At 39.5% G+C, this 27739-nt stretch overlaps 2 protein-coding genes across 7 annotated transcripts in view; both read left to right on the top strand.

The window, feature by feature from the left end:
- Pcdh15 (protocadherin related 15) overlaps positions 1 to 27739 on the top strand; it is a 1398279-nt gene that overhangs the window by 48371 nt on the left and 1322169 nt on the right. The window lies entirely within an intron of this gene.
- Positions 11319 to 14129, top strand: LOC114696471 (thyroid hormone receptor-associated protein 3-like). The gene has a single exon (XM_037199989.1). It carries the CDS (start codon positions 11413 to 11415, stop codon positions 13570 to 13572), a length of 2160 nt encoding a protein of 719 aa, XP_037055884.1. The 5' UTR covers positions 11319 to 11412; the 3' UTR covers positions 13573 to 14129.

Raw genomic sequence — 27739 nt, 5'->3', positions numbered from 1 at the left:
AAATATGAAAAGTTAATAAAATTGATGTGAAGCTGTGTTTGTGAATTTTGATAACTTTTAACTCTTACTTTTTTTTTTTTTTTACTTCCTTTTAAATGTTCCTTTTAAACTAGGTCTTAGATGAAAAGTTCTTCCAGTGAGAAAAACCAGATATTGGAATAGGAAAAAAGGTTTAGAAAATGTGGTTTTATGTCTACTCATGCCCTTATTTTGTCCCTGTTTGACCTGTTTAAATTTGATAGGCAAATTTACCCTAATTCAATGCTTATGGGGAGCTTCCACAGCACTTCTGTGCTTAGCTGATTAAAATGCACCCACACCCCCAACAAGTGAATAAGAAACCTTGAAAATTAAAACTAATTCAAATCATCTGCAATGGCAGCTCTCAGAAACATTAGGAACATTGACAACCTTGAGTCTTGTCTTTTTTTTAAATTTATTTATTTGTATTGTTTCTAAATCTGAGTTGCCCCCCCCACCCCCCCACCCCCCGCTTATATCTCTGTTCATATCTTTTGAGTGTTGACTTATTTGGGAACTGTATCATTAAACACAAGGGTATTTACAAGCTGAATTCAAGATTATTTATTTTTTTCCTCAAACGGTGTAATTACCACTTCTATAGCTAGCTAATATCTTGTGACCAGACTGAAAATTACACATTTGTAAACTACTGTAATTGTTTCAATGGATCCCTTCACAAAAGCACCTCTTCAGATCAAAAGCCTGGCTCTGTAAACTGGATTAAGGAACTGCAAACGCTGTATTGTCAACAGTCACTGAAAGAAAGGAGAATGACCAGATGCGTGGAATTTAGCAATGTGATCATTCTTACAAATATGTGGGCTTGTTAAATCTCAGATAGCATCTATTTTCATACAGACTTTAAAATGTAACAAAGAAAAAGTGTGATGTATCATGCTGCAGCAGTACTGATGAGAGCATGGAATGCCACAGTGCCAGCTCTAGGTGGCAAAGTGTTGTGTTTCAAATATTAATCAGATATTTGCTCATTTTCTTCTACTTTGCTTCAAAAAATGAGCTTGATGCCAGGATTTTCTTGCCTTAAAATGTGCCAAGACAATATAATTTAGCACACCCCTCCAGAGGACATGGGATTCATTACAAAAATCTTTGTTTGAAATAATGGAAGAAAGATTGTCTATCATTATACTTACAAAGTTGAACATCAAAACTATCTATTTTAAGAGGGACAGCTATTCCTGAAGTGAATGAAGTCAAAGAAGACACGGGTTACAGAGAAGGAGAATATTTTCTCGCTTTTTTATTCCCCCCAAAGGTCATTTTGATTTTTTTCTCTTGTGCTGTACAATGATTGTATATTCCTTTCTTATGAAGAACAGGTTCAGTGAATCAATTAATTAAAGTTTCCCTATGAAGCCCTGATTTAACAGTGGGAAAGGATTTATTTCTCTTTAAAGATACACACTAATAGAAGGACTACTTCCTCCTCACAAGGTTATATTTAGACACCTGACAGGGCGGCGGTGCTCACACCCAGTGTTCCACATCCTATGCATAGACCTTTGGGATGCAGTGTCACAGGAAAGCTATGCCCTCTCTCCCGATCCTTGCCACCACGTTTAATGAAAACAAAAATCCCAAAGCCTTCCATAAGACAGAACAGAGGCAGAAAGAATATTGACAATTTCCCAATATGAAAAGCAGTTGGATAGAGGATAGAAGTAGACCATGATTGGATAATGCATTAGAGAAGAAGATAAACTTTATTCTTGCAGAAATTTCCTGCTTTCTTTTATACTTCTGATTACAGACAGTATTCTTTAAATCGAGACTTTTTTTTAAAAAAAGTTATGTGTTTAAAACAAGGAAAAGAATAAAGCAATATGTATGCACTGGTTTAATGAATCAGACTTCAGAAAACTGGGACAGACATAGTAATCAAGATTCTGAGCAAAGAAAAGACCACAAGATGCAATAATTGGCAATCGTGTGTGTGTGTGTGTGTGTGTGTGTGTGTGTGTGTGTGTGTGTGTGTGTGTATGTGTGTGTGTGTGTGTGTGTGTGTGTAGGAGCATGAGTGCTGTGTGTTTTTGTGAATGTGAGAGTTGTGTGTGTTTGTGAATGTGTGTGTGAGAGAGTCACTTGTAATTATAGCTATACATAATCCTCTCCCAACCCTGTCTTCTACCCTCTGTGCCTGACTGGATAAGAGAGAACACACCCTTCTAAACGCTACCCTTTCTACAACATTCTTGCTCTTCACCTCACTGACATTAATAACTGTGCAGGTGACTGTTCTGAGCCTAAGGTCCTCAGTGAAGTTATTGCCACAAGTGAGGATCAGGAAGTACTTCAGCAACACTTCAAAGCCTTTGGGAAGTATCCTCAAGACAGTGCTTCAGCTCCAGCAAATAAGAAACCAAATCAAACACCAAGAAAGGAAAAGGAAGAAAGCATCACTCTGGGGACCCCTCTCCTGTTTTTCCCCATCCCCCTCCACTTCTGCCAATCTCCTCTCTCTTCTACAGTTCTTCTTAGTTTCCTGCTTCTTTCTCCCAGTCTACTGCCTCCTCTTCCTCATCCTTCTATCTCTCCTCCCCCTCCTTCTCTCCTCCTCCTCTTCTCAGTCCCTTGAGGATTCCTGCTGACCCTCCTCCCCTCTTCCTCCTGCTTTTCTTCCTTCTTTCTTCTCTATGTCCTCTTCATCTTTCTCCCTCTAACCCCTTGGCCTCCTCTATCCTCCAGTCTCCCCCAAGCTGTCTCTGGTCAGGGTCAATTTCAAGGACAGAGTTGTCCCCAGTAGATGCAAAGCTCTCATGAAGATCTCAAGTATGATGGCCACAAACGAAGTAACAGCAAATTTCAGTTGATGTATCTGAATTTAAAAAAAAAAAAGTTTTGATTTTTTTTTATTTTCTTGCTGTCAAAACTGAATTTTCAAATTATTTTTAAGTGATAAAAATACTTAAGAGTTAATTCAAGTTGTCCTTTATTTGAGAATGTACTGGCTGCCGCTTAGTGCTAGTGTTGTTACAGCTATTAGTGATTCAAGCTTAGAGGACCAGGAATACAAATAATTTGAATATTTGTTAAGAATGTATACCCAATCTCATGTATGAAAATAATTGCCTATATTCTCTAGGTCTTAACATTAAAACAGATACTATTTTAATAGGTTTTGATTATTGTGTCATATTTTAGCTTTTTCAGTATCACTCATCCACTGTATGTATGTGTGTGTGTATGTATGCATGTGTATTACCATGTTTGAATTTAAGGACTGAGCAAACTAGTCAAGCATTTTACCATTGGACAACGGATATCATTCCAGTAGTGTATTTCCAATCAATGTGTTAAAAAGGTTATAAGTCCTGAAAAAATATTTTGAGGATTTTATTTAAATTTTTGAATTTTTAATTTTATTAATTATATGTTCTTTTTGTTCTGTGTGATTAATCATTGTCAACTTGATAGAACTGAGAGATGCCAGAAAGAGAATACACCCACTTCTAGGTGTATGAGCTAGGGTGTTCCCATAGAGGACTGATTAAGAGGTGAATGCCCATCGTGCAAGTAGTACCATCTGGTAGTGTAGAATTTGAAGTGGAATTGTGGTGGGATGAGGGGAAGTTTGCTTACACAGGCATTCCCTGCCTCTCCTTTCTCTCCACCATGGTCTGAGCTGCTCTACTGCAACATAGCCTTCATTCTGTGATGGATTAATACCACAATTAAAAGGAAACCTTTTCTCTTTTCAGTTATTTCTGTCAGATGTTTAGTCATAGTTATAAAAAATCCTAAGTGCTTTATTCTAAACATGATATTCCAGTCACCCCTCCTGTTTTCTACTTGGTGTCTCACTGGATGACTTTTATATAATAAACATGAATGGCATTAGCCCCAAGTAATCACTTTCAAATTTTAATTTTCTAACCGACTGTCTGAGGAGTATCAATATAGAGCACTTAGGTTTATCTTTTAAAAGCTCTCCACTGGTTTCTAAGGAGAAGGCTAATGCCTGGAGTCCAAGCCAGGGCATTGACACCATAGCTTCAGATGACTTAGCTACCTACTTCCTACCTTAAAGTCTGTTTCAATTTCCTACTGCTGAGTCACAGACTATTCCCAGACTCCTTGGCATGAAACTACCACAGTTTTATAGGCTCACAGTCATTTCTATGTGTCAAGAATTTGGGGAAGGCTTAACAGTTGCAGCTGATTTCTGGTTCATGAGACCTGAGTTTCTTCTGAATGGTCTCAAAGGCTGGAGGTAGCTGGAATGATCCCTGCTTCCCAGTCTGGCTCTAGTCTGCATTTGCCATTCTTATCCATGTGATTGTGATACTGGAATAACCAAAATCAAGTTGTAATTCACATGCTTCATACTCAAACTGCGGCAGACAGAACTCACAGGTCAGGTCCCCTGCTTTGTCTTCCTGCTGTCCCCTCCTCTTTCTCTCCCTCTCTCCTCCTTTCCTCTCACTGGTAAGGTCTCTTTTTCCCTTCCCACTGGTCCAGGCTCCCTCCCTTCTCATAGACTAGCTTTCTCTTGTTCTCTTTCCTTAGCACATTGTATGTCAGGCTCCCTCACTACAGGATAGTATCTAGTATGGTAGCACCAATTTAAACAAACAAACAAAAAACAAAAAAAGCAAAGTGTGTGGCACTTGGCTTTCCTCAAAATGAATATTTTAGTAAATCTTGATGAAGTCTGTAATGAGTCTGTAGTCAAGCCTCAAAAAACCCAAAACATTCCAATAGCTATATTAGATTTGTCAAACAAGGCCATCCTATCTTCAATGGAAGCAGGAAATGGGGAAATGTAGGGTGTGTGTGTGTGTGTGTGTGTGTCTGTGTTTGTGTGTCTGTGTCCTTTTGTGATCCCACAATGTGATATATTTATTTTTTCCTCAACTGTTCACCATGGAGACACTGGTCACTGGCCCATCACTTCCCTATCCTAGTTGAAGCCTGTGCACATTTTGATGCCCTGTGTCAAAGACTTTATCCTGTTTTTAATACTCAGATATCTGTGCCACTGTTCCTGGATGTGAGTCAGGAAGACTTCAGATTTCTTAATTCCCTTTCATGTAGAGGGAGCATTGTTTTCTAAGGTTTCCACAGTACCATAGGATAAGTCTATATTGTAATACAAATAAATTGCTAACAAAGTTTATATATGTACATCATGATTATCAACTAATATACCCTTAATTGCACTGTTTATGTCAGTGGTAACTGTAGGTTTGCTTTTTTTTTTACCCTTTGGGAGCCCACCACCCAGCTCCCAAATAAATACATGGAGACAGAGTCTTAGTATGCTTGGCCTTAGCTTGGTTTGTTTGTAGCCAGTTTTTCTAACTTAAGTTATCCCATTTCCTCTTTAACTATGTTTTGCATCTGGGCTTTGTTACTTTCTTTATGCTGTAGATCTTTCTTTCCTTCTTACTCCGTGGCTGGCTGTGTGGCTGGGTGGCTGACCCCTGGCATCCTCCTCTCATTTTTTTTCTTATTCCTCCCTCTTCTCTCTAGATTTCTCCTCTTATTTATTCTCTCTGTCCAACAACCCTGCCTATTTTTCTTTACTAGACCAATTGGGTATTTTAGGCAGGCAAAGTAACACAGCTTTACAGAGTTAAACAAATGTAACATAAAAAAATGCAACACATCTCTGTACCATTAAACAAATATCCCACTGCATAAAGGAATGTAATACATCTTAAAATAATATTCCACAACAGGTATCCATGAAAGGGCCTTTGACTGGTTAGCCATCAACAAAGAGCCTGACTTGGAGACAATAGAAAGAAAGCTCTTGGCTGGGAGACCTTAAGTCTGCTGTGGTATCCGTAGAAGTCTAAGGAGCTGCTCTAACAGAATGAACAAGGGCCAGGCCTTTCCTGCCTGAGCCAGTATCTTCCAATGGATTTTCACTTCCCGGGACTCCTGTGAGCGCTTCAAGAATGTCTCTTAGAACTATATTATATAATGGCTTTTCCTGCCCCACCTTCCTTTTTTCTTTGGTCCCCTTCTCTTTGCACAGGAAAGACCAGTATCACAGACGATAGTTCTCATCAACCTCAGTTTCCTCTCTACCGCTTTCCTAATTCTTCCATTAATGGTCATTTCTGGCAATTAAAGCAGAGTAGGCCAAGTGCTGTGTATCTATCTTAGAGGCTAGTACGGTTCCTAAGGCAGCACGGGAGTTCAGTAAATGCTGTGGATAAAAAATAGACACAGAAGTGAATGTATGAATTAGTACAACCCTCTCCTCTCCGTAGTCTTTATTAAGTTGAAGGACACCTTCATTCTAACATGCTAAACTAAAGATAGGTGGAAGATACATGGTCAGCCTGGTTTTTCTATCATATGCATGTTTGTTTACAAATATATTTATTTCACATACATTTAAAATACATTGAGTTTAGATTTTTTCTTTTACACATCTTTCATTACAGTCAGTAAGATAAGTGGCACCTAATCTTCAGTGATAGCTTATAATAAAGACAGTTTTAGGTAGAGAAATATTTTAAAAGAGACAAATGTATCTTTGATTTTGTTTATACATGCTTTCAGTTGTTTAATAAATTCTCATCATGAGAAATGTATATGGAACATAATGCATTATTCCACTAACTTAGAAAAAAATCCATTAGCAGTCTGAAATAACAGGTTAGGGAAAGTATTTTCAAAAATGAACTGTAAAATTTACTTGTGTACATTTTTACTGAGTTAGTCACCCTGCCTCCTAAAGTATAAGAGAGCCTAACCTGGTATATCACACATTTGAGCTGGGAATCACAGTTGCCAGTCAGCATCTTTGGTGAGAAGAGAAATCACCATTAACATCCACCTTCACAAACCTTTACAAGAACTAAAACTTACTATAAACTCTAGACATAGCTTCATCCTTTCTATCACAGTGCTTTGTGTGTGTGCATCTGAGTATGTACATTTGATTTTATAGGAAGATGTCCTTCCATTTCTACAGGGGACTGTTTGCCAGAACTTTGCTGAGACTAAAAAAAATCTATAAATACCCAAGTATGCATATGATGGGTTTATTAAATAAAATATTATGGGATTTGCATATAAATTAATCTAAGCTCCAGTCATTTATAATAGCTAATACAATGTAAATACTATGTAAATAATTCTTATACTGTATTGCTTTGGGAAGAATGACAAGAGAAAATAGCATTTTCATGGAGAAATTGTTTAACATATTTTCTGTCTACCATCAATTAAATCTTTAGGTATTGGGCCTGTAGCTATAGAATACTGACTATATGTGTTAATCATAAAAAGGTGCATATATATATACATATATATATGCGTGTGTATATGTTTATATATGTGTAGTATAAATCATATATAAATACACAAAGTGAGAAATACTGGAGAACATCATTAAAACTCAGCTCATCCTGTTTCTCAGGATGAATGACGTAATGAAAAGGCTGCTTACATCTATTACCAGTCATTCAATGACTTCATAGAGTGAAGTATGAGTTTTCTTTGGGACTAAATTTCCACACACAGAGATATGGGAATGGAGGAATTCCAAGATGCTTTAACAATAATATATAGTGAAGATGCTTAGAAGAAATGTTTTGAGTACAGATACTTCAGTAGAAAAAAAGCTAACATAAGACTTTCTGAAAATATGGCCCTGAATGATACCTTGTTTATTTTCACACATTATTTTAAATACATTTTAAATAAATTCCTGTTTTGTTATCATTTGAGGCTAACATTTTTCTGACTCATGATGTCACCATATCTAGTTTCCATGGCTCAGAGGGGAAATAATAATTAAGCAAATTCATTTCCTACTCTTCATTGCTTTGGGAATTAATTTATCTGAATTACAGCTTTGTTGTATTTCAATATCCATATTAATTTTGCAAACCTATTATCAATTAAGTTTGGGTATAAGTGCTTGATAAGACTATCTGGTCATTAAATCTTGTAACACACATCTCTGTGGGGGAAAATAGTTATATTCATATATCTCTATCTCATCTATCTATCTATCATCTATCTATCTATCATCTATCTATCTATCTATCTATCTATCTATCTATCTATCTATCTATCTATCTAAAGCTGTACTTATTTGTTATTATAGATCCTTGAATTCCTTTGCCAGTTCATAAGCCATCTTCCAATCATTATGGTCTACCTGTTTTGAAAGAGATTATTATGGAAAGAACTTTAGAAAACACTTATGAAACAAGTTCCTTTGCTCCATCTTAAGATTATTTGTTTTTTTCTAACTTGTTTATTGAAGTGTAGCAAATATATGAATTTGTTTTGCATGTCTGAGATCCTACAATGGAAACATTTTTCTTTTTGTGATTTAACAAACTGTGTTCATATATTCCATCATTTAAAGTCAGGAGCTATAAAGGACTGAGAGATCTTGGTTGTAATTTTGAACCACTTTAAATTCCATGTAAATATATTTTGACAAAATGGAAGATCTATTAATTGAATAAATGAATGACTGCATCCATAAGATGAAATCTCAATATTTGCAGCTTACACTCTCTAGATTAGATTTGAGGTTTTGACTTACTGAGAAATGCATTCTTAGCCTTATTTGCTTCAAAAGTGAAAACATAGTTGTTTTAAAAATAAATCCATAATTTGTCATTTCTTAATGTAAAAAAAATATTATGATGAAAATGGTGTGAATTAAGTGGATATGTTAAGGACAGAACATACAGAATCAATTATAATTATCAGATAAGTTTTGCAAAGCTCAGGACCTTGATCAGACATCTCAGTTTTCCTTAACCTCTCTTTCATAGTTCTATTTTTTTGAAAAGTGGTAAAAAGATGCAGGTAATGTTCTTCTTTTCATTAGGAAAGTTTTTATATGATCATAAGACTATAGGGTATAATTAGATTAAATGACAGAGGAAATCCTAGGGGATAGAGTTTATGCCAGCATAGATATACCTAGATTTTTTTTCCTTTTAATGTTGGCTTTCTTGATTAGAACAGCAGGGGATCCCGTGAAGAATGATTCAAAGTTTATTAGTGTAAATTATATTCCACATTTAGAATACTTTCAAAAACAAAGTCATGAATATGCATTCTTGGCATGGAGCTGCAGATTTGCTGCCTCTGCTCCCCAGTTACAGACACTTTCCAGGCCCCCAATCTGTGCAGTGCCCTGTGCCAGATTCTGGGGAGGCACACACCAAAATCAATACCATTAGGGTGAGTTTGAAGATGAGCTTGCAAGTGGAATTTTTTTGAGTGATCACCTGCAGAAACATTCTTAACCATCAGCTTACACCTGGTATCTGAAGCTATACAGAATTAGACTAGAAGCATTCAATTTATTCAGAGATCTTATCAAGTTAATTTACAGCAAGATCATTTATTATCTGTTTTTAGAAATTCTTATCAACTTAAAGTGCATTGAAGAATAAAGTCCCTAGGACACTGGTATGCTTGATAGAGTTGCATAGTTTTGAAAAATGATGGTGATGATGATGATGATGGGGGATCATCATGATTGGTGATTAGTGATGATGACGGTGATGGTGGTGGTGGCAATTGATGATGATGATAATGATGGAGGTGATGAAGATGGTGATTGGTGGTGATGCTGATGGTGACTATGATTAGTGTTTTTTGATAGTAATGATAGTGATGGTGATGATACAAATAAAACAATTATTTGATTTTGGCTTTGCTTAATTTTTTGAGTCAGGAGGTTATTCCATTGGCTCAAGGCCTATGGATTGCTCATCCGTATATTACATTGAATTTCATAAAACACCAGTGGAACTTTCATGAAAGTGATTATGGAAGATAAATATAGAGAGGTCCACTCATCTATCAGAGGTGTGAAGCATGAATCAGAATATATGCCAAAGACAAGATGTCAGGCCATGGGTCATGTGTTAAAAAACAAAACAAAGAAAATCAAGTGTTGAAATGAAAGGTTTCTTTTGGCTCACAGTTTTAGAGCCTCAAACCACAATCTGTTGTCCTCTTGGCAGCTTGGAATTAGAGTAAATAAGTACATCAATCAATAAAAAATAAGTAAATGACATGAGAGAGAAGGAATGCTATGGGGGTCTTGGTTGAGAGGTAGTTAACTAAGGGAACTTTCAGGATTCTTCCAGGGGACAAAGACATGTAAAGATGACCTAATAAAACAGGAAAATGAAGGAACAGTTGCAGAGAGAAGGTCTGTACAGGGTTCCTGGGGGTCATCTAGGGGACTGCTGAGCTCTTTCCTATGACTAAGACTTGAACAACCAGGAAAGACAGAAGACCAAGGATCAGAGAACAGGAAAGTTTTCCTCCAGCATGGGAGAGGCCTAAAGTAGGGGGTCTTCCCCTCTTCTCATTGGTTCTATTTAGATACGAGCCCCAGTACTCTTCCACTTTTTCTCTGGTGGGCTACCTTTACCTTCCTCATCTACCTCCTCTAACCTTCTTTCTAGGCTGCTGATAGAGATGACAGCTAGAGGTCTGAGCCTGGGGAATGCCCCAGAGTAAAAACAGCAGAGTTCTTGGTTGTCCATGACAGAAAGTCAGCGTTACAGATGTGAGAGAAGTCGGCCAGTGACACAGCCTAGGATGAAAACACAGATCTTCAGGGTGGTTTACAGATGGATAGGAACAGAGAAACACCAGCCATAGAGAGAAAGGATAAAACTACAAACACTATTAGCATGGACTAAGGGCTCCATCATGGGGCGGGGTGGGGGGGGGATAGGCGGGACCTAAGAGCTGAGAATGTGCCCTACCCCTGTCCCTGTGCCTCAGTCTTACTCTCCGCCCACTTTGGTCCCACCCAGGGCATCTTCCCCTGGGTAGGCTCTTTCCTTGCCAGCCTCTTGGTTTCTAATATTCCAGTGTTCTGGTGAGCAGAGGTCATCCCCCTTACCCATGTCAGCATCACATTCGACTTATTTCCCTGCTAGGGAGGTTCCCATAATCCCTCCAAGGATACAGCCTGAGTGACATAACTCCTCCCAGGCTCCACCTGCTAGGTGTTTGGCCATCACCAAGTACTGCTGCAGTGTCACAGCTTTGCAGGGTCACTCCAATCAACCACAGCAAATGAGCTGGTCTTATACAATACGTTTTTCATAAGTCATTAAAAAACACCACCAAACAAGCCTTTTCCTGCACATATAATCATCTGTAGTTCCTTGGATTTGCCTGCTATCTTTATCCTTCCATAAATTTCACAATCCCCCCTTTTTCCTTCATAGTTTTTAATAAATTAAAAACTAGAGGACCGAGGCGGTAGCCGTCGTCGTCGGAGAGCGGGGACGCGGGGCGCGCTGTCGGGCGGGGGTGAGGTTCGGGCCAGTTGTGCCGTTGCGAGACTGCTGCTGTAGTCGCTTCGGCGGGTCCAGGTGTTACTGAACAGCGACCCTCTCTTCCAAGATGTCAAAAACAAACAAATCCAAGTCTGGGTCTCGATCTTCTCGCTCAAGATCTGCATCCAGATCTCGGTCTCGATCGTTTTCAAAGTCTCGGTCCAGAAGCCGATCTGTCTCTCGTTCAAGGAAGCGCAGGCTGAGTTCTAGGTCTCGTTCCAGATCATATTCTCCAGCTCATAACAGAGAAAGGAATCACCCCCGAGTGTATCAGAATCGAGATTTCCGAGGCCACAACAGAGGCTACCGGAGGCCCTATTATTTCCGTGGGCGAAACAGAGGCTTTTATCCATGGGGCCAGTATAACCGAGGTGGCTATGGAAACTATCGGTCCAATTGGCAGAACTACCGGCAAGCATACAGCCCTCGTCGGGGCCGTTCCCGATCCCGGTCCCCAAAGAGAAGATCCCCTTCACCACGGTCCAGGAGCCATTCTAGGAACTCTGATAAGTCATCCTCTGACAGGTCAAGGCGCTCCTCATCCTCCCGGTCATCCTCCAACCACAGCAGGGTTGAATCGTCTAAGCGCAAGTCTACAAAAGAGAAAAAGTCCTCTTCCAAGGATAGCAGGCCATCTCAGGCAGCTGGTGATAACCAGGGAGATGAGGCCAAGGAGCAGACATTTTCTGGAGGTGCCTCTCAAGATATAAAAGGGTCTGAGAGCTCAAAGCCATGGCCAGATGCCACCACCTATAGCACTGGTTCTGCATCACGGGCCTCAGTTTCAGATCTGAGTCCCCGGGAGAGAAGCCCAGCTCTTAAAAGCCCTCTCCAGTCTGTGGTGGTTAGGCGAAGGTCACCGCGCCCTAGCCCTGTGCCAAAACCTAGTCCTCCACTTTCTAATACATCCCAGATGGGCTCATCTATGTCAGGTGGTGCTGGATATCAGTCTGGAACACACCAAGGTCAGTTTGACCATGGCTCTGGGTCTTTGAGTCCATCTAAAAAGAGCCCTGTGGGTAAGAGTCCTCCAGCCACTGGCTCTGCATATGGTTCATCTCAGAAAGAGGAGAGCGCTGCTTCAGGAGGAGCAGCATACACAAAAAGACCCAGTGGCTTATTGGCTCAGGAAAGAAAGCTCAGTCGTGACCTAGTTCATAGCAATAAAAAGGAACAGGAATTTCGTTCCATTTTCCAGCACATACAGTCAGCTCAGTCTCAGCGTAGCCCCTCAGAATTGTTTGCTCAGCACATAGTGACAATTGTTCATCATGTTAAAGAACATCACTTTGGATCCTCTGGAATGACATTGCATGAACGCTTTACTAAATACCTAAAGAGAGGAAATGAACAAGAAGCAGCTAAAAATAAGAAAAGCCCAGAGATACACAGGAGGATAGACATTTCCCCCAGTACATTCAGAAAACATGGTTTGACTCACGAGGAAATGAAAAGTCCCCGGGAAGCTGGCTACAAGGCTGAAGGCAAATACAAAGATGATCCTGTTGATCTCCGCCTTGATATTGAGCGCCGTAAAAAACATAAGGAGAGAGATCTTAAGCGAGGTAAATCAAGAGAGTCGGTGGATTCCCGAGACTCTAGCCACTCAAGAGAAAGATCGACTGAGAAAACAGAGAAAACTCACAAAGGATCAAAGAAACAGAAGAAGCACCGCAGAGCAAGAGACCGGTCTAGGTCCTCTTCTTCCTCTTCCCAGTCGTCTCACTCCTACAAAGCAGAAGAGTACCCCGAGGAAGCTGAGGAGAGGGAGGAGAGCACCACAGGTTTTGACAAATCCAGACTGGGGACCAAAGACTTCGTGGGTCCAAATGAAAGAGGCGGCAGAGCTCGGGGAACCTTTCAATTTCGAGCAAGAGGGAGAGGTTGGGGCAGAGGAAACTATTCTGGTAACAATAACAACAACAGCAACAATGATTTTCAAAAGAGAAACCGGGAAGAGGAATGGGATCCAGAGTACACACCCAAAAGCAAGAAGTATTACTTGCATGACGACCGGGAAGGTGAAGGCAGTGACAAGTGGGTGAGCCGTGGCCGTGGCCGAGGAGCCTTCCCCCGGGGTCGGGGTCGGTTCATGTTCCGGAAATCCAGTACCAGCCCCAAGTGGGCCCACGACAAGTTCAGTGGGGAGGAAGGAGAGATTGAAGATGACGAGAGCGGGACAGAGAACAGAGAAGAGAAGGACAGCTTACAGCCCACAGCTGAGTAGGGCCACTCTCGAGGGAGCCCTTCCCCGGGGAGAAAGGCGCTGGGAGAGGCTGGTGGAGTGAACAGGGAGCCTCCAGAAGATCCTGCAAACCCACCCCACACCCACCAGCCACACAGAACCCTACGACAGCAGAGTACACATCCCTGGTGTTGTCCCAATGGACAGAGGATACTGGCCACAGCCTAGGATCAGGCCCATGTTTTGAGTGACCCACAATAGAGTGGGCTCCTGCCGTTTCTTGTTTGTTGTTGGTGTGTGGGGTGGGGGCAGGGTAGGGAGAATGATGCTGATGCTTGGATTTGGGTTTTTTTGTTTTGTTTTTTCCCTATTAGAAACCAAGTTTTCTTAATTTCATTTCATTTGGAGCTAAGAGGATGAACTTGGTTTTCAGTCTTTTCCTGTCCTGATTTTTAAAAATCCTTTATATTTTTTTCTTTCCTTTTTTTTTTTCTTTCTTTTTAAGGCATATGTAGTGATATTAGCAGAAAGATTTAATTTGGGCAACTTTGATTCTTAAGAGAAAACAAAGCATGTGAATAAACATTGAAGTGTTTGCCTCGAAAAGAGAAAGAAAAAGAGAAAAAGAGAAGGAAAGAGAAAGGAAAAAGAAAAAAATAAATAAAGAAAAAAAATAAATAAATAAATTAAAAACTGTATTATCATTATGAATGCATTGATTTTACAAGCTAATGGGTTTCACGCTGTTTTAACTCATGAGTGCACTATGCATTGGTCATTCCCATCTGACCGTCTCCACATATTCCTTCTTCTGGGCCCTTTTCTTCATTCTGCAGTTTTGGTAAAGAAGAAACTGATGTAGCTTTGGTTTGTAGCAGCAGAACCTGTGGGCTGCACTAATAAAAAATTGTCTGTTAATTCAAAACACTTCATTACAGTTTACTATAGATAAGTTTTTGGAGACAAATTTTTTTCAATGTGACTTTCTGAGCTCTCTGGTTTACTCAACAGCTCATACTTTCTGCTTATTTTTAAAATAGAAATTATATAATTTAAAGATAGGGCAGATAGAAAATGGAAGGAACATATGTAGCCTTGTCCTTCTGCTGTGGTCTTGGGATGCCACAGGTATAAAACACTGTATGATGAATTTTGTGGCATGAACAAATGTATATTTATCCCAGATGGGGGCACCAACAGCAGGCCAAAAAAAAGGGCTTCCTTTAAGTTGAGCTGGATGAATCAGAGAGTTTACTGGGGTCACTTGTAGGATCCTAGGGCAGTCTTATTGTCAAAAGTCTTCCAGCATGAAGGTTTGCAAGTAGCCACCATTGTCCTCTCCTCTTGAATATTTTTTTTTCCTGTCAAAACAACCCTGGGAGGTACTTAGTGAGTCCTGTAAGTTTCTGGGATTCCTCAGCCCTCTGAGTTTTATTTACTTCCTGAGTCTGGCAGCTTTCTGCATTTTCTAATCTCCTGCTCTCCCAGGAAGGGAATGTTTACATTCTGAGGAAGGCGATCTGAGCATATGCCAAGTGATGATGAAAGCAGATAATGGAAAAATACAACAGCTTCTCAGGATGGATGTGTACTGGTACCCACAAAACAAAGTAAATCACTTGTGCATGGGCAGAAAATGATAACTTAGAATGAGGTTAACATAAAAATTACTCAAAAATATTTCTCTTACATATGGGAATGCAGTACAGATTTCCTCTCTATCACACTCCCTGATATGCATTGCTCTCTTTCTCTTGTACCACCCTGTAAAGGGAGCTTCAGGAGAGCAGAAGGCACAGGTGCTTTAAGGATGATTGCCAATCTATGTTAATCATGCCATTTTATTCTTCAGAGGATCTTAAGTCTAAACAATGTTGCGAATATTTTACCAACCAAAGGAGACACTCAAAAGTTTGATGTTAAATTACAAACTATCAAACAGCTCATAGAAAAGGATAAGACAGTGGAAGTCTCTCTTAGGGAAAACAAAAACAAACTCTCTTTTAAAGTAGGAAGTAGCTCTAACAGTGAGCGAGGCTACTGCTTTCCATAGTGTGTGGCTGCAAAGAGACAGCTGGCCAGGGATGGAGAGGACCAGGAGATTTGTAGTTAGGCCAAAAGAAATGGAAATTGAGGGAAATGGGAGCAGTTGGTATATCCTGTGTTTGGCAAATCAAATCATCTGATAGTGCAGAATTACGAATTTCTATTCCAAATGTTTCCCATTTCTTCACTTTCCTTTTTCCTTTCCAGTGAATGAGAAAGGGAGTGCATGGGTGTGTTGTCCTCTAAGCTTGCTTGCTGATGTTATCCTCTCAATAAGTCTATTTTTAACAGGGGAAATGCAGAGCAGAGGACCAATGCAAGTGCAGCTGAATTTCGTTTATTCAATCCTCTACACTTTCAGGCGTGGAGATTCTGAACTTCCCAATTCAAAGAAAGAAATGCTTTAAAGTAGAGATTGTAACAATCCTCCAAGCTATTGCACACTAAGCAGACTCAAGCTTCTCCATGCCATTTGGAACTGGCAAGTTTTGAGGCACAGTCTGTGTTCTTCAGTAAACACAGTGGCAGGGGTCTATTGGGAGGCTGGCCTGAATATCATTCTCACAACACAGAATGCCACTTGTTAAATTAAAATATCAGTGTCATGCACTGAACTAAATAAGAAGCAACCAGTCACTCCTGTTGAAACAGGAAACACTGATGGTGTGTAGAACGTAACTGGCTTTTGTGTAAGTAATCTTCCTATTGCAGGTGGGGGTACATGGATGTACCCCCATGCGGCATGCACATGTGGAGGCTAGAGGATAACCAGTGGGCGCTGAAACCTTCTGCTATGTGGGTTACAGGGTCAAGATCAGGTCTTCAGGATTGGTGACAAGTGCTAGTTTTTCAATATAACTTTACAAAGACAGAAATAACACCAATCACAAAAACCAATGTGCAATTCCAAACGTCAAAACTATGCTTTCGTCTCCTAAGTGTGATGTAAGTGACTTATGATGTACGTTCTTATCAATTTCAACATCTCTTTTTTTCCTCAGAAGTCAGTTGATATGTCAGTATTTCTGACTGCAATGGAAAGGGAAACTTTTATTTTTATGTGAGATGTTATTAAAAGAGCCCAGTTTTGGAAAAAGAAAGAATATACCACATCCTGTAATTTCATTGTGGAACAAGTTTTTAATGTCTACCTGAGGAAATATTTAATTCTGTAGGATAATGTATTTACTCTTAGTTTTCTTCAGTTGATAATTTCTTAGACACTGTCGTCTTTACCTTTTGTTTTCTCTCTGGTAGAAAAGTTACCCTCACTGGTTTTTATCTCAATGCCATGATCAGACACATTCATTTCTATATCTAATAATCTAACATTAAGTTTTAAAGTTCCTATAAGCACCTAGTTTCTTCAATATTCTTGGACACATCCTTCTAATCATTTTACCATTTCTTCCAATTGTTTAGAAAAAGTTTACATCACTGTATTCTATAGTTTTTTTTTTTTTTTTAGATCTGCTTGGTAGGATCTTATTTATCTGTGGCTGTAGATGAATATATATAAACGCCGAGTAGTTCGATGTCTTCAGAGGCTATAGAGAAACGATAGAGTTCCAGGATGGTTAGTAAATTCTAGGACTTTTTTCTTTTTCTCTTAAATAGTGCACAATTCATTTTATTACATGTTGTCTTTTATTCTTGAGACGTTAAAATAATTTCATTATTTCTCCCTTCCCTTTTTTCTCTACTAACTGCCCCTTCCATATATCCTCCCTCATTCTCTTTCAAGTTCATGGCCTCTCTCTCTCTCTCCCTCCCTCCCTCCCTCTCTCTCTCTCTCTTTACTAATTGTTACTGCATGCATTTCTGTGTCTCTCTCTATACACACATATTAATATAACCTGCTTAGTCTGTATGGTACTAACTGCATGTATGTTTTCAGGACCGACTGACCATTTGGTATTGGAGAATCTATTGATGTGTACTTCTCTGGGAAAAACTATTTCTCCTGCTCTCTTAGTTGCTTATAGAGCTTTGTGTAGGGTTGAGGCCTTATGGGCTTTTCCCTGTCAACTTTGGCATGTCTATTGCCGCCATCCTTGTTCATCTCATGTTTGGGTAGTCATGGTGAGACTTTACGGATGTAATTTCTGACATTTCTAGGAGAGACATTCCCACAGCAAACTCTCTTTTCCTCTGGCTCTTTCAATCTTTCTGCCCCTTTTTTTCCTCAACCCTTCCTGGGCCTAAAGTACAGAAGTTGGTTTGTAGATGTACCCAGTGAAACTAGACTGCAAAACTCTCCATATTGATTGGTTGTGGCTTTTTGTAGTGGTCTTCATGCATTGCAAAGAGAAGTTTCCTGGGTGGGAAGTTAGTATTACACTTAACTATGGGTTGTTAAACCTGAAAATCGAGAGAAAGACCAGTTACACAATTTTTGAGTCACATTTGAAGCAAGCTTTAATTAAATATTGACTAGGATGATGGACTCTAGCCAGGATTATTCTTGGGTTGCCAGAAAATGGCAATGAGTCATATTTTATGGACGCTTAAAAGCCAAACCTATAAGGTCACACCATATTTCCAATCAGGTCCAATAAAGGGCAAGCGTATAACCTGATGTATTTCCTGCCTACCTACTTCTCCCACCTACATGTGATCAAGCATAGCCAGTGCAGTTGGGTCAAACAAACTTGTTTAAGGGAGGGAAAACATGCGACATGTAATCTCCCATAAACAATAGCCTGCAGGATTTCAGGGAGTAACTGTCCTTGGATAAAGGGCTTACAGTTTAGAGGCATTTTTGTTTCATGGATCTCTTAGGCACAGTAATTAAAACTTAAAACATAATTTTGGCTCTCACATTATAAGGACCAATACTCAGAGTATAGTTAGGGATTCAGCTGTGTTAGTAAAGTGGTGGATGTAGATTCTCCTCCAATTACCATGGTTTCACTAGCACTGATTATTTGACTAGATTTTTAATACCAGGCATGAATTCATTGCTGTTGACCGGGTCTTAAGTCCAATTAGAAAGTTGTTCATCATTGCCAAAGTATGTGTGACACTATTGCACCATTAGGGTAACAGTAACATGCATGTCATTGTTGTGGTTAAAGGGCATCATAGCTGAGTAGGATTGTGAATTGCTCACTTCCTTTGGAAGTTTGCATGCATGGTGTCTTTCTGGTACCATGAAAGCTAGTTCTCAAAGAAGAGTCTTTCAGGTTAGATCCAGCTCAGGATCCTCTGGACCTGAAGCACATGGTGTCTTCAGCAATAGGGACATTCCTTCCACCTCTGGGGATGCAACCAAGCGCAATAGCAATTGGGAGTCTCTTGGACAATCCTGATAACTCAAAAGAGGGCTTCTTATGTCTGGTATTGGGGTTTTTTTTGGTAGGCTTTGGCTCTTAGAGGGAGAGTTGTCAGCCCAGATGAGAAAAATTCATTTAAAATATGTGTATGTATTTAGACAGAGAATTATGTATATTATGTTTTTTTGGATAAATAGCTATTATGATCCTATGACTTTGTCAGACATCCCTACTGTTATTTTAGCCTCCTTCCTCCTTCTGTATTTCCCTCTGCATCACTAATTAGATCCTTCCTTTCCCATTCCCCTGGTCAGATAATTTGTACCCGGTGATTTCCCTCTCTATTGCTCTCCAAGCCTCATGATCCTTGCAATACTCCCTTTTGACTTTCCTGACTTCTATAATTACTCCAGGATATACTCATAGCTGAAGACTTGGAGCTAAGAGCCCCAAATGAGAGAGAACTGTGATATTCAATTTTCTCCATCTGGGTTGACTCACTTGACATATAATCTTTTCTAGTTCCATCTACGCAAAGTCGTGATTCATTTTTGTTACAGTTGAGTAGTATTCCATGGTGTGTGTTTACCACTTTTTCATGATCTTTTCACACTCTGTGCAAAAGGAGTGACAGACAGCCATGGAAAATGGCTGCTCCTGCAAGCCTATCTGGGCTTGTGCTCTTCCTAAAATGCTGAAGTATAGCTTTAGTAAATCAGCAGTCTTCTTCCTCAGTGTGAAAAGAAAGTAACTTTTTTACTCATCTGTAAAGGCCCAGTAACTCTGATGTCAGAAAGCATTTGCCAAGTAAATAAATGAATAAAAATTTTGTATTCCACCGAAATTAATGAGGCCACTGATGGAAGCTACTTGTAATTATCAACAAATGCTGAAGTTTATGAGATTAGTTTCACCAATGTAAGGTTAATGGAGAAAGCCATATAATTTCAGGTCAGATAGATTGAAGTTTAACCTCAGGCAGGCTTCTTGCAGCTGAGTAAGAAAAGCAACTCATGACTTTGCAGGTAAATGCATGGGGCTAGAAAAGATCACATTGAGTGAGGTAAGCCAGATGGAGAAAAATAAACACCACAGTTCTCTCTCAACGTGGGCAGGTGAACTAATCCTGCTGAGACTAGTCATTTTACACAGCACACTATGCACACACAATCACTGGACATGCGTAAGATGGGCTGTGTACTGGGCGTTTTTTAAGGGATGTGGGACACCGCCCCCCCCCATGAATCTCTTGCCATCACGTTGAAATAAAGAAATACACTGAGAAATTAGAAACAGCTGTGTACACCTGCTACTCCTCCTTAGAAATACCATCCTACATTGGATTTTATCATACTCTCGCTATAGTTCCTCAACAGCACTTCAAGAGTTCAGTCTCTTTAATCTGTTTCACAATTCTCCTTCATAGTCACTGGAAATTTCAAAGAATTCTACTGTGTGTGCTTTCCAGATATACACCCTCTTCTCTGAAGATGCTCATGATTTGCATGGGCCTGTGCAGATCCTTTACAGCAAACCTTCATGAAGTTATATTAATTAAAATACATAGATTAATGTAACGATATGGTATTTTACAAAATAATCCCCTGTATTTAGGAGCTACTACATATGTGGAAATCTGGCTTCAACATATTTGGCAGATATGATCCTGTGATTTTGGTAACTTAATGTCGATGCCACAGGTATGGTTCTCTTTCATGATCATTCAGGAAAGGTCACCTGGGGCATTTTGAGTTATAAGAAAAAGTATGCATTTCAAAACTGGGTTCTAATTAGAATCTCTCAGAGCTTCTGAGTCATTTTCCCAAGATGAAGTCCACACATGGGCAGGCAGCCTTCCAGGCTATTTTAATATCCAGATGTAAGAGCCACCTATTTAAAATAATACTTATCTCCTCAAAGAGAAAGGTGTATGAAGAAAAGTGTTCCACCAAATAAATGGAAGATAATTTGATGTGAAAAAGATAAACTTGAGTCTAATAAGTTCTCACACAAAGTTTTATCTTCTCTGTTTGCACAAGTCTCTTGTTTAATTAATGTGGAAATTGTAAGGAAGATAAAAAACGAAATGGTTCTATTAATGGAGTTTATTGCTTACATAGATGTGTGAGCATTAATGGGAGCAGATGTAGGAGAGGACATGTTCAACATCTCTAAGGTCCTAGATTTGTTCTTCAGTATTGGGGGAAAGTACCTTGTTCTTGTAAGCCTTTCATTTACTGTTTTTGTTTATTTATTTATTGTTTATAGAATACCTCTCTTTTATTTCTTCCGTGGCATTTATTTATTGGCACCTAACCCCTCTTGACATACTTCACCCTGTAGAGATCAGAGAACAGCTGGTGCAACTCAGTTCTCTCCTCTCTCTTATGCCTCCACCATGTGGGTCCTAGGGATTCAACTCAGGCCACCAGACTTGGGAGTGCCACCAAGCTTGGGACAAGTTCCTTTAAATTCCTTGTCCCAGTAAGCTATTTTTGCCAGCCCCAAAGGTGTCAGTCATATTGGCCCAAAATATGTCCATTGAAGCTTATACTCAGTGACAGGGACAGCATCATGGAATGTATGGTGGAAATAATTCCACAAACAGAGCCTTGACTGCAGCATTCTTTGCCGGAACTCTGAAAGGAAATTAGTTTGCTCAAAGGATGGCTTCTTCCATCTGCAGAATTGAATTAAATATATTTAGCCATCTTGAAATAATTTTTAGGAGATTAGATTCAAAGAAAATTTAGATGAGTTTCGAGCCCCCAAAAGCTAAATGCAATTCAAAGTAAACCCACAGTGTTCACATTTATCAGGACAGCTTCCCTTCTGTTGAGTAACTAATGTTGGTCATTTTTTATTGTTTAAAACATTGTGATCAAACACAAAACGGCACATGACCCTCCATATAAATGTCTAATCACTTAAAGGGATACAATTGCACAAGTAAGTAAAAGCAAGTTTATCCCATGAGGTCATAATGGCACCTGCTTGCAGGATGGCTCAGCTTTTGTCCAACTTCGGCAGCATTCATGCCCTGGAGAGTATTGTGGGGCAGCTGCTTCAGCATTCATTTTCTGGAGAGTATTGTGATGCACCTGCTGTGGCATTCATGATCTGAAGGCTAGAATGACGTTTGTTTCTTATGCATGATGCTTTCTGCAAAGAGATGGGAGGGCAACTCAATGCATACATATCTTGAGACAGCAATCATAGCAGAAGACTTGTGTTTGTTTTTGCTTTCATGGGAATGGAAGAGGTGCTGCATAGGAATAGAGTCAGTACCAAGTGTAGGTACTAGGATCCAACATTGGTTGCAATCACATGAAAAAAAAAAAGGAGCCACATTCTGTATCATGAGAAGATAAACTAAAAATAGAGCATTCATATTATGTACAAATGATGGAACTAATACATTGGATCAACAAAGATTATCAACATCCCCATTTATGACTTCAACTGTGCATTCTCCTTAAGCCTCCTACTTTCTTCCCTTCTAGTCCTAAAGGACTAGGACTATATGTTGAGATGCCTGCTTCAACAGCACATGCTTGCAACGCAGGATAATAGTTTTTCATCAGAGTTTAAGCTGCTTCCGGAATTCTTGACCACATGCGCTGATGACTAGCACTCTTAACAATAAATCCACTGTTGAAAACACATCTCCCTTTATCTTCACCTTTCTGTAGCAAATTCACAGGACAGTTTTTGGGGCCATGGTTATATGGAAACCTGAATAGGACTGTCAGTGGGATAATTCGTACTTTGCCCTGAACAGCCAGCTGTTCCCAGTGGAGAACCTGTGTCATCGTTACTACAGCACAGCAGGAGGAGGCATGTGGTCAGCCTTAGCATATGTCACTCTCACAAAGGAATAGTAAAACCCAAAAGATTCTGTCCAGAGTAAGCCTGTAACTGCAACTTTCCCAAGATGGGCGAATAATCGGTGGTGGCTAAATGTAAAGTTTCTGAAGCACCCCGGTTAACTAAAGTGGATAGGTGAGACCACTCTTCCTGTAGCTTTCTCTCTTGCATTCTCAGTGCCATTTGCTACTATTTACTTATACTTGTCAGTATAAAGACAAGTCAGCTAGCTCCCTTAGTTCAACAGGATAGAATGATTGTGGTCCAAATATTAGGCATTTTATTTTCCCTTTATGTAAACACATTAAAAAATATAGTCAAGGGCTGGAGGGATGGCTCAGTGGTTAAGAGCACCAACTGCTCTTCTGGAGGACCCAGGTTCAATTTCCAGCACCCACATGGCAGCTCAGAACTGTCTGTAACTCCAGTTCCAGGGAACCTGACACCCTCACACAAACATACATGCACGCAAAACACCGATGGACATAAAGTAAAAATAAATAAATTATAAAAAAAATATATTCACTTGCATCACTCTGAAAGGAGCAATTTTTTCCAGGGGATAAGGGTGAAAATACATCTGTGTGGGTAAAGATGGTTGAATAATGTGCCTGGTTACTCAATCCTAATCATGCTTAAAAATTCTAATTTTTGTACATTTTTTCTGCCCTTACTCATTATAAGTACAATAAACAAGATGTAATTAAGAAATGTCCAGATTTTGTGGGATGGAGAGATTGCTCAATGATTAGGAGCTCTAACTGAACCTGCAGAGGACCTAGGTTTGATTCCATGATCCACCTGGTCACTCACAACAATTTTTATGGAATCAAGGGATCTGACATTCCTTCTGGTCTTCATGGACACTGCATGTGTGTGGTACACACTTATACATGCACATAAAACACCTGCACTTATAAATATTTTTTAAAAGAAATGTCCAGATTTTCATATTATGAATTGAGCTGTCCTACAGAAAAATTCCATGTGGTGCAGTCCTCATTTCCAGGGCTATAAAATCAAACTAATGTGGCGATATGGTTATTGTAAATATAATTACTTAAGAGAGAATCATAGTGAAGTTGGCAGGTGTCGTTATGAAAGGTAAGAAAAAAACCCCACAATAAACTGCTGGCAATGGTTGAGAGACAGCCCGAACTGACCTACTCTGGTGATGGGATGGCCAAACTCCCTAATTGTCGTGCTAGAAACCCCATCCAATGACTGAGGGATCTGGATGTAGAGATCCATGGCTAGGCCCCAGGTGGAGCTCCGGGAGTCCAATTAGCGAGAAAGAGGAGGGTTTATATGAGTGAGAATTGTTGAAACCAAGGTTGGATAAAGCACAGGAACAAATAGCCAAACAAATGGAAACACATGAACTATGAACCAATGGCTGAGGGGCCCCCAACTGGATCAGGCCCTCTGAATGGGTGAGACAGTTGATTGGCTTGATCTGTTTGGGAGGCATCTAGGCAGTGGGATTGGTCCTATGCTCATTGCATGAGTTGGCTGTTTGAAACCTGGGGCTTATGCAGGGTCGCTTGGCTCGGCCTGGGAGGAGGGGACTGGACCTGCCTGGACTGAGTCTACCAGGTTGATCTCAGTCCTTGGGGGAGGCTTTGCCCTGGAGGAGGTGGGAATGGGGGTAGGCTGGGGGGAAGGGGAGGGTGGCAGGAGGGGGGAGAACAAGGGAATCTGTGGCTGATATGTAGAACTGAATTGTATTGTAAAATAAATAAAAAAAGATTGATTAGGGAGAGTGAAAATGAGAATAAATAGAGGAGAAAATAAAGAAGACAGAAAAGAAGAAAGGGAGGAAGTCTAGAAGATAAGAAAAAGTAAGAGGACATGGAAAGAGAAAGAAGCATCTCATCTTAGAATCTGGTTGAATCCTCCCTCCAGATGAAAGAAAAATACTCTAGCAGAAAAAAAAAGATTACTGTAAAGTTTGCCTATATTGTCATATTCCTTATGTAGAGATATTTCTAATAAAAATCATGCTGAAGACTTAAGTCCATATTAAAAAACACACACACACACACACACAAAAAAAAAACAAGGATCCTGCATGGAACCAACCTAGGCCCTCTACATGTATGTTACAGTTGTGTAACTTGGTCTGTTTGTAAGGTTCCTAGCAGTGAGATCAGGACCTGTCCTTCGCACTTAGCTGGCTTTTGGAAACTTGTTTCCCATGCTGGATTACCTTGCCCAGCCTTCATGCAGGGGGAGGAGCTTGGTCCTGCCTCAACTTGATGTGCCATGCTATCTATGTTCAAGCCCATGGATGAGGCCCTTCCCTTTCTGAATGGAGAGAGAGGAGGAGTGGATGGGAAAGGGGGTAGATAGGAGGCAGGGGGAGGGAAGGGGAGGACTGGAGGGAGGAGAAACTGTAGTCAGCATGTGAAATAAATGAAAAAAATTAACTAAATAAAATGTTTAAAAAGTAAAAAAAAAAAAAAAAAAAGAAAGGTAAGAAAAAGATAATTTGGACATTGATCACCAAGCAGAAAGAATGAGGGAAGAAGAGGGTAGGGATCAAAGGGGGATGCCTATAGCCAAGGAAAGTAGGAACACTTCAACAAACACAAGGCAGAAGGACAGACAGACAGCTATCCACAGACAACTTGACCTTAATCTATTTAGTTTCATAAAATGTTTTAAAATTGTTTTGTGTGTGTGTGAGGAGAGAGAGGTGGAGGAGAATCTACCTAGCTCCTTTCACATAACTGAAGTAAAAAGTCAGAACAAGAACAAAACCAATATACTAAACAACTACACTAATTGAGTGATAATTCCTTCCTTTACATAATATGAACCAGACTGTCACAGGCCTGCCTGCTGTTGGTGACACAGCCTAGAAAGATAAGCTAATTGTATTTGGAAAATTTTCCCAATTTCCAGCTTATTTTTTTATATGGCTTTAAAAAGCCTCGTGTCTACTTTGGGGACCCAAAAACTTTTCCTTTGAATTATTCAAATGCTTCTTTGTAAATCTCTAAGATCAGGAAATAACAGAATCAGGAATGTAGATTATCAGCCTGATTATTTTGTCCAACCCTTTCTATGTGAAAGACCTTAAATGAATCATATCAGGGTATAAAATGAGAAAACTGTCCCAGATGAGCACACAGATACACACACACACACACACACACACACACACACACACACACACACCTTTGACATGCATAGAGAATGCCACAATAATGTGTTGATGAACATCATTCCTTTGGGATTATTCCAGATAGAGGAAGCAGAGGTAAATAAAATCACATGCCTTTTCCCTCTGTATCTTAAATAAAATATGAGAATAAATTATAGTGTTTGTGTTGGGTTAAAATGTTGCTAATAGTTTGGAGATATGCCATTCATTAAACCCACAGAGGTATACTGAGCATACCTTGTTTTTGAGACATCAGATATGCACAGATGAATGAGTCTTCAATTTTATAATAATACTTATTTTGATAACACTATGAATAAATTGGAGTAATCTTGCCTAGCTCCTGTAAGTCAATGCTTACAGTTACATGGCTAATTCATTAGTTAGATACAAAAATAGTAGTATCCCTGAATAGAAAAATTATGTCCCAATCCAGTGTCATGTATTATAACTTACTAATGTTACTAAACATGGGACAGGACATTGAATATATGAACAGGAAACAATTTTATACAAATTTCACATTGAATGGTTGTCTATAAATTTAAAATGAACGTTTATTGATCCTGACAGCTTTCAATCTAAGGACTCATTTCTGCAAAATAGTCTTTTCAGGCTGATTAGCTATTTTTCAGGCTGCTGTCAATCATAGGAAAGCTGGGAGTTTCAACTTAGCTTCACTCTTGGACTTTTTTTTTTTTTGCTTTTACCACATTATTGATTTCACCTTAATTCTTCTATGATGAATAGTGAGTGATGAAGATGAGTTAGAATTCTCTTTGATTCCATACTTTATGAGAAACATGCCATACCCCTGGATGTATTTCAGCTCTACATAAATTATATTGTTAATCAAATTGTGAGTGTTATATTTCTTAGGCTTTGCAGAGTTATGATATGGCTTGAATAGTTTATTAACCACAATGAAAATGCACTGAAATTAAAAAGAAATACCTCCACACTAACGGCAGATTTTCTCATAAGCCAAAATGATTTTAACTGAAAGGCCACTAATAGACAGCATATAATTTAATGTGATTGGATAAACACACTGTGTGTTTTACCCCAGAATAAATTATATCCTCAGAGTCCTTACCCTATGGCTTTTTCTACTGTAAAGAACTATGTGAGAAACATATATAGGTTCAAAGCTGCCTTTACATTCTTACTGTAGCAAAGGCATTTGGCTGCACATTTGATAAAAATCGTATAGTACACGTGGTTTGGCATCTGAATTTGGACATAGTCCCACTAGTCTATATGAGCTATGATTTTATATTCCTTGTGTAAACTCATGGTAAGAAAACCCATATGTATCTCATGGTTGGTTGTCTATGCTTTTTCTGTTTCATTCCAAATGTTTTCCTTAAAATCCACCCTTTCTGCTCTACAGTTCAGAGTCTAGCATGGAATTCTTACTTGGTTGGGTGATTTCTTCAAATTCAGGCCACCGCTTTACTGTTTTATCTAACCTTAGAAGTATTTATCTCTTTTTCAAATTATGTGTGTGTATGTTTGTGTGTCTACCTATGTTCATGTGCACATGAATGCAGGTGTCCATGGAGGGGTGGGGACAGGTGGAACCTTGGAACTTGGTGGCTATGAAGCCTGGCTGGATTTCTAGCTCAGTAAGAGACACAGCCTCAAGGAGATAGACCGAAGGCTGATGGAGATGGACAGCAAATGTGCTGCTCTGGTCTCTTAAGTTCAAGTCCATGGCTGTGTGCATTAGATCACTTGTGTATGTCACACACACACACACACACACACACACACACACACACATACACACACACAATCAATCAGGTGTGCTCAGTCTACAAAGTGAGTTATACAGAAAGTTGAAATATCA

This window comes from Peromyscus leucopus, chromosome 16_21, assembly GCF_004664715.2.
Source record: "Peromyscus leucopus breed LL Stock chromosome 16_21, UCI_PerLeu_2.1, whole genome shotgun sequence".
NCBI lineage: Eukaryota > Metazoa > Chordata > Mammalia > Rodentia > Cricetidae > Peromyscus > Peromyscus leucopus.
The sequence above is the reverse complement of the archived record's forward strand: the minus strand, read 5'-3'. Positions and strand labels throughout refer to the sequence as shown.

Coding starts and splice junctions, on each gene's coding strand:
- LOC114696471 (XM_037199989.1), top strand. CDS start 11,413: ATGTCAAAAACAAACAAATCCAAGTCTGGGTCTCGATCTTCTCGCTCA.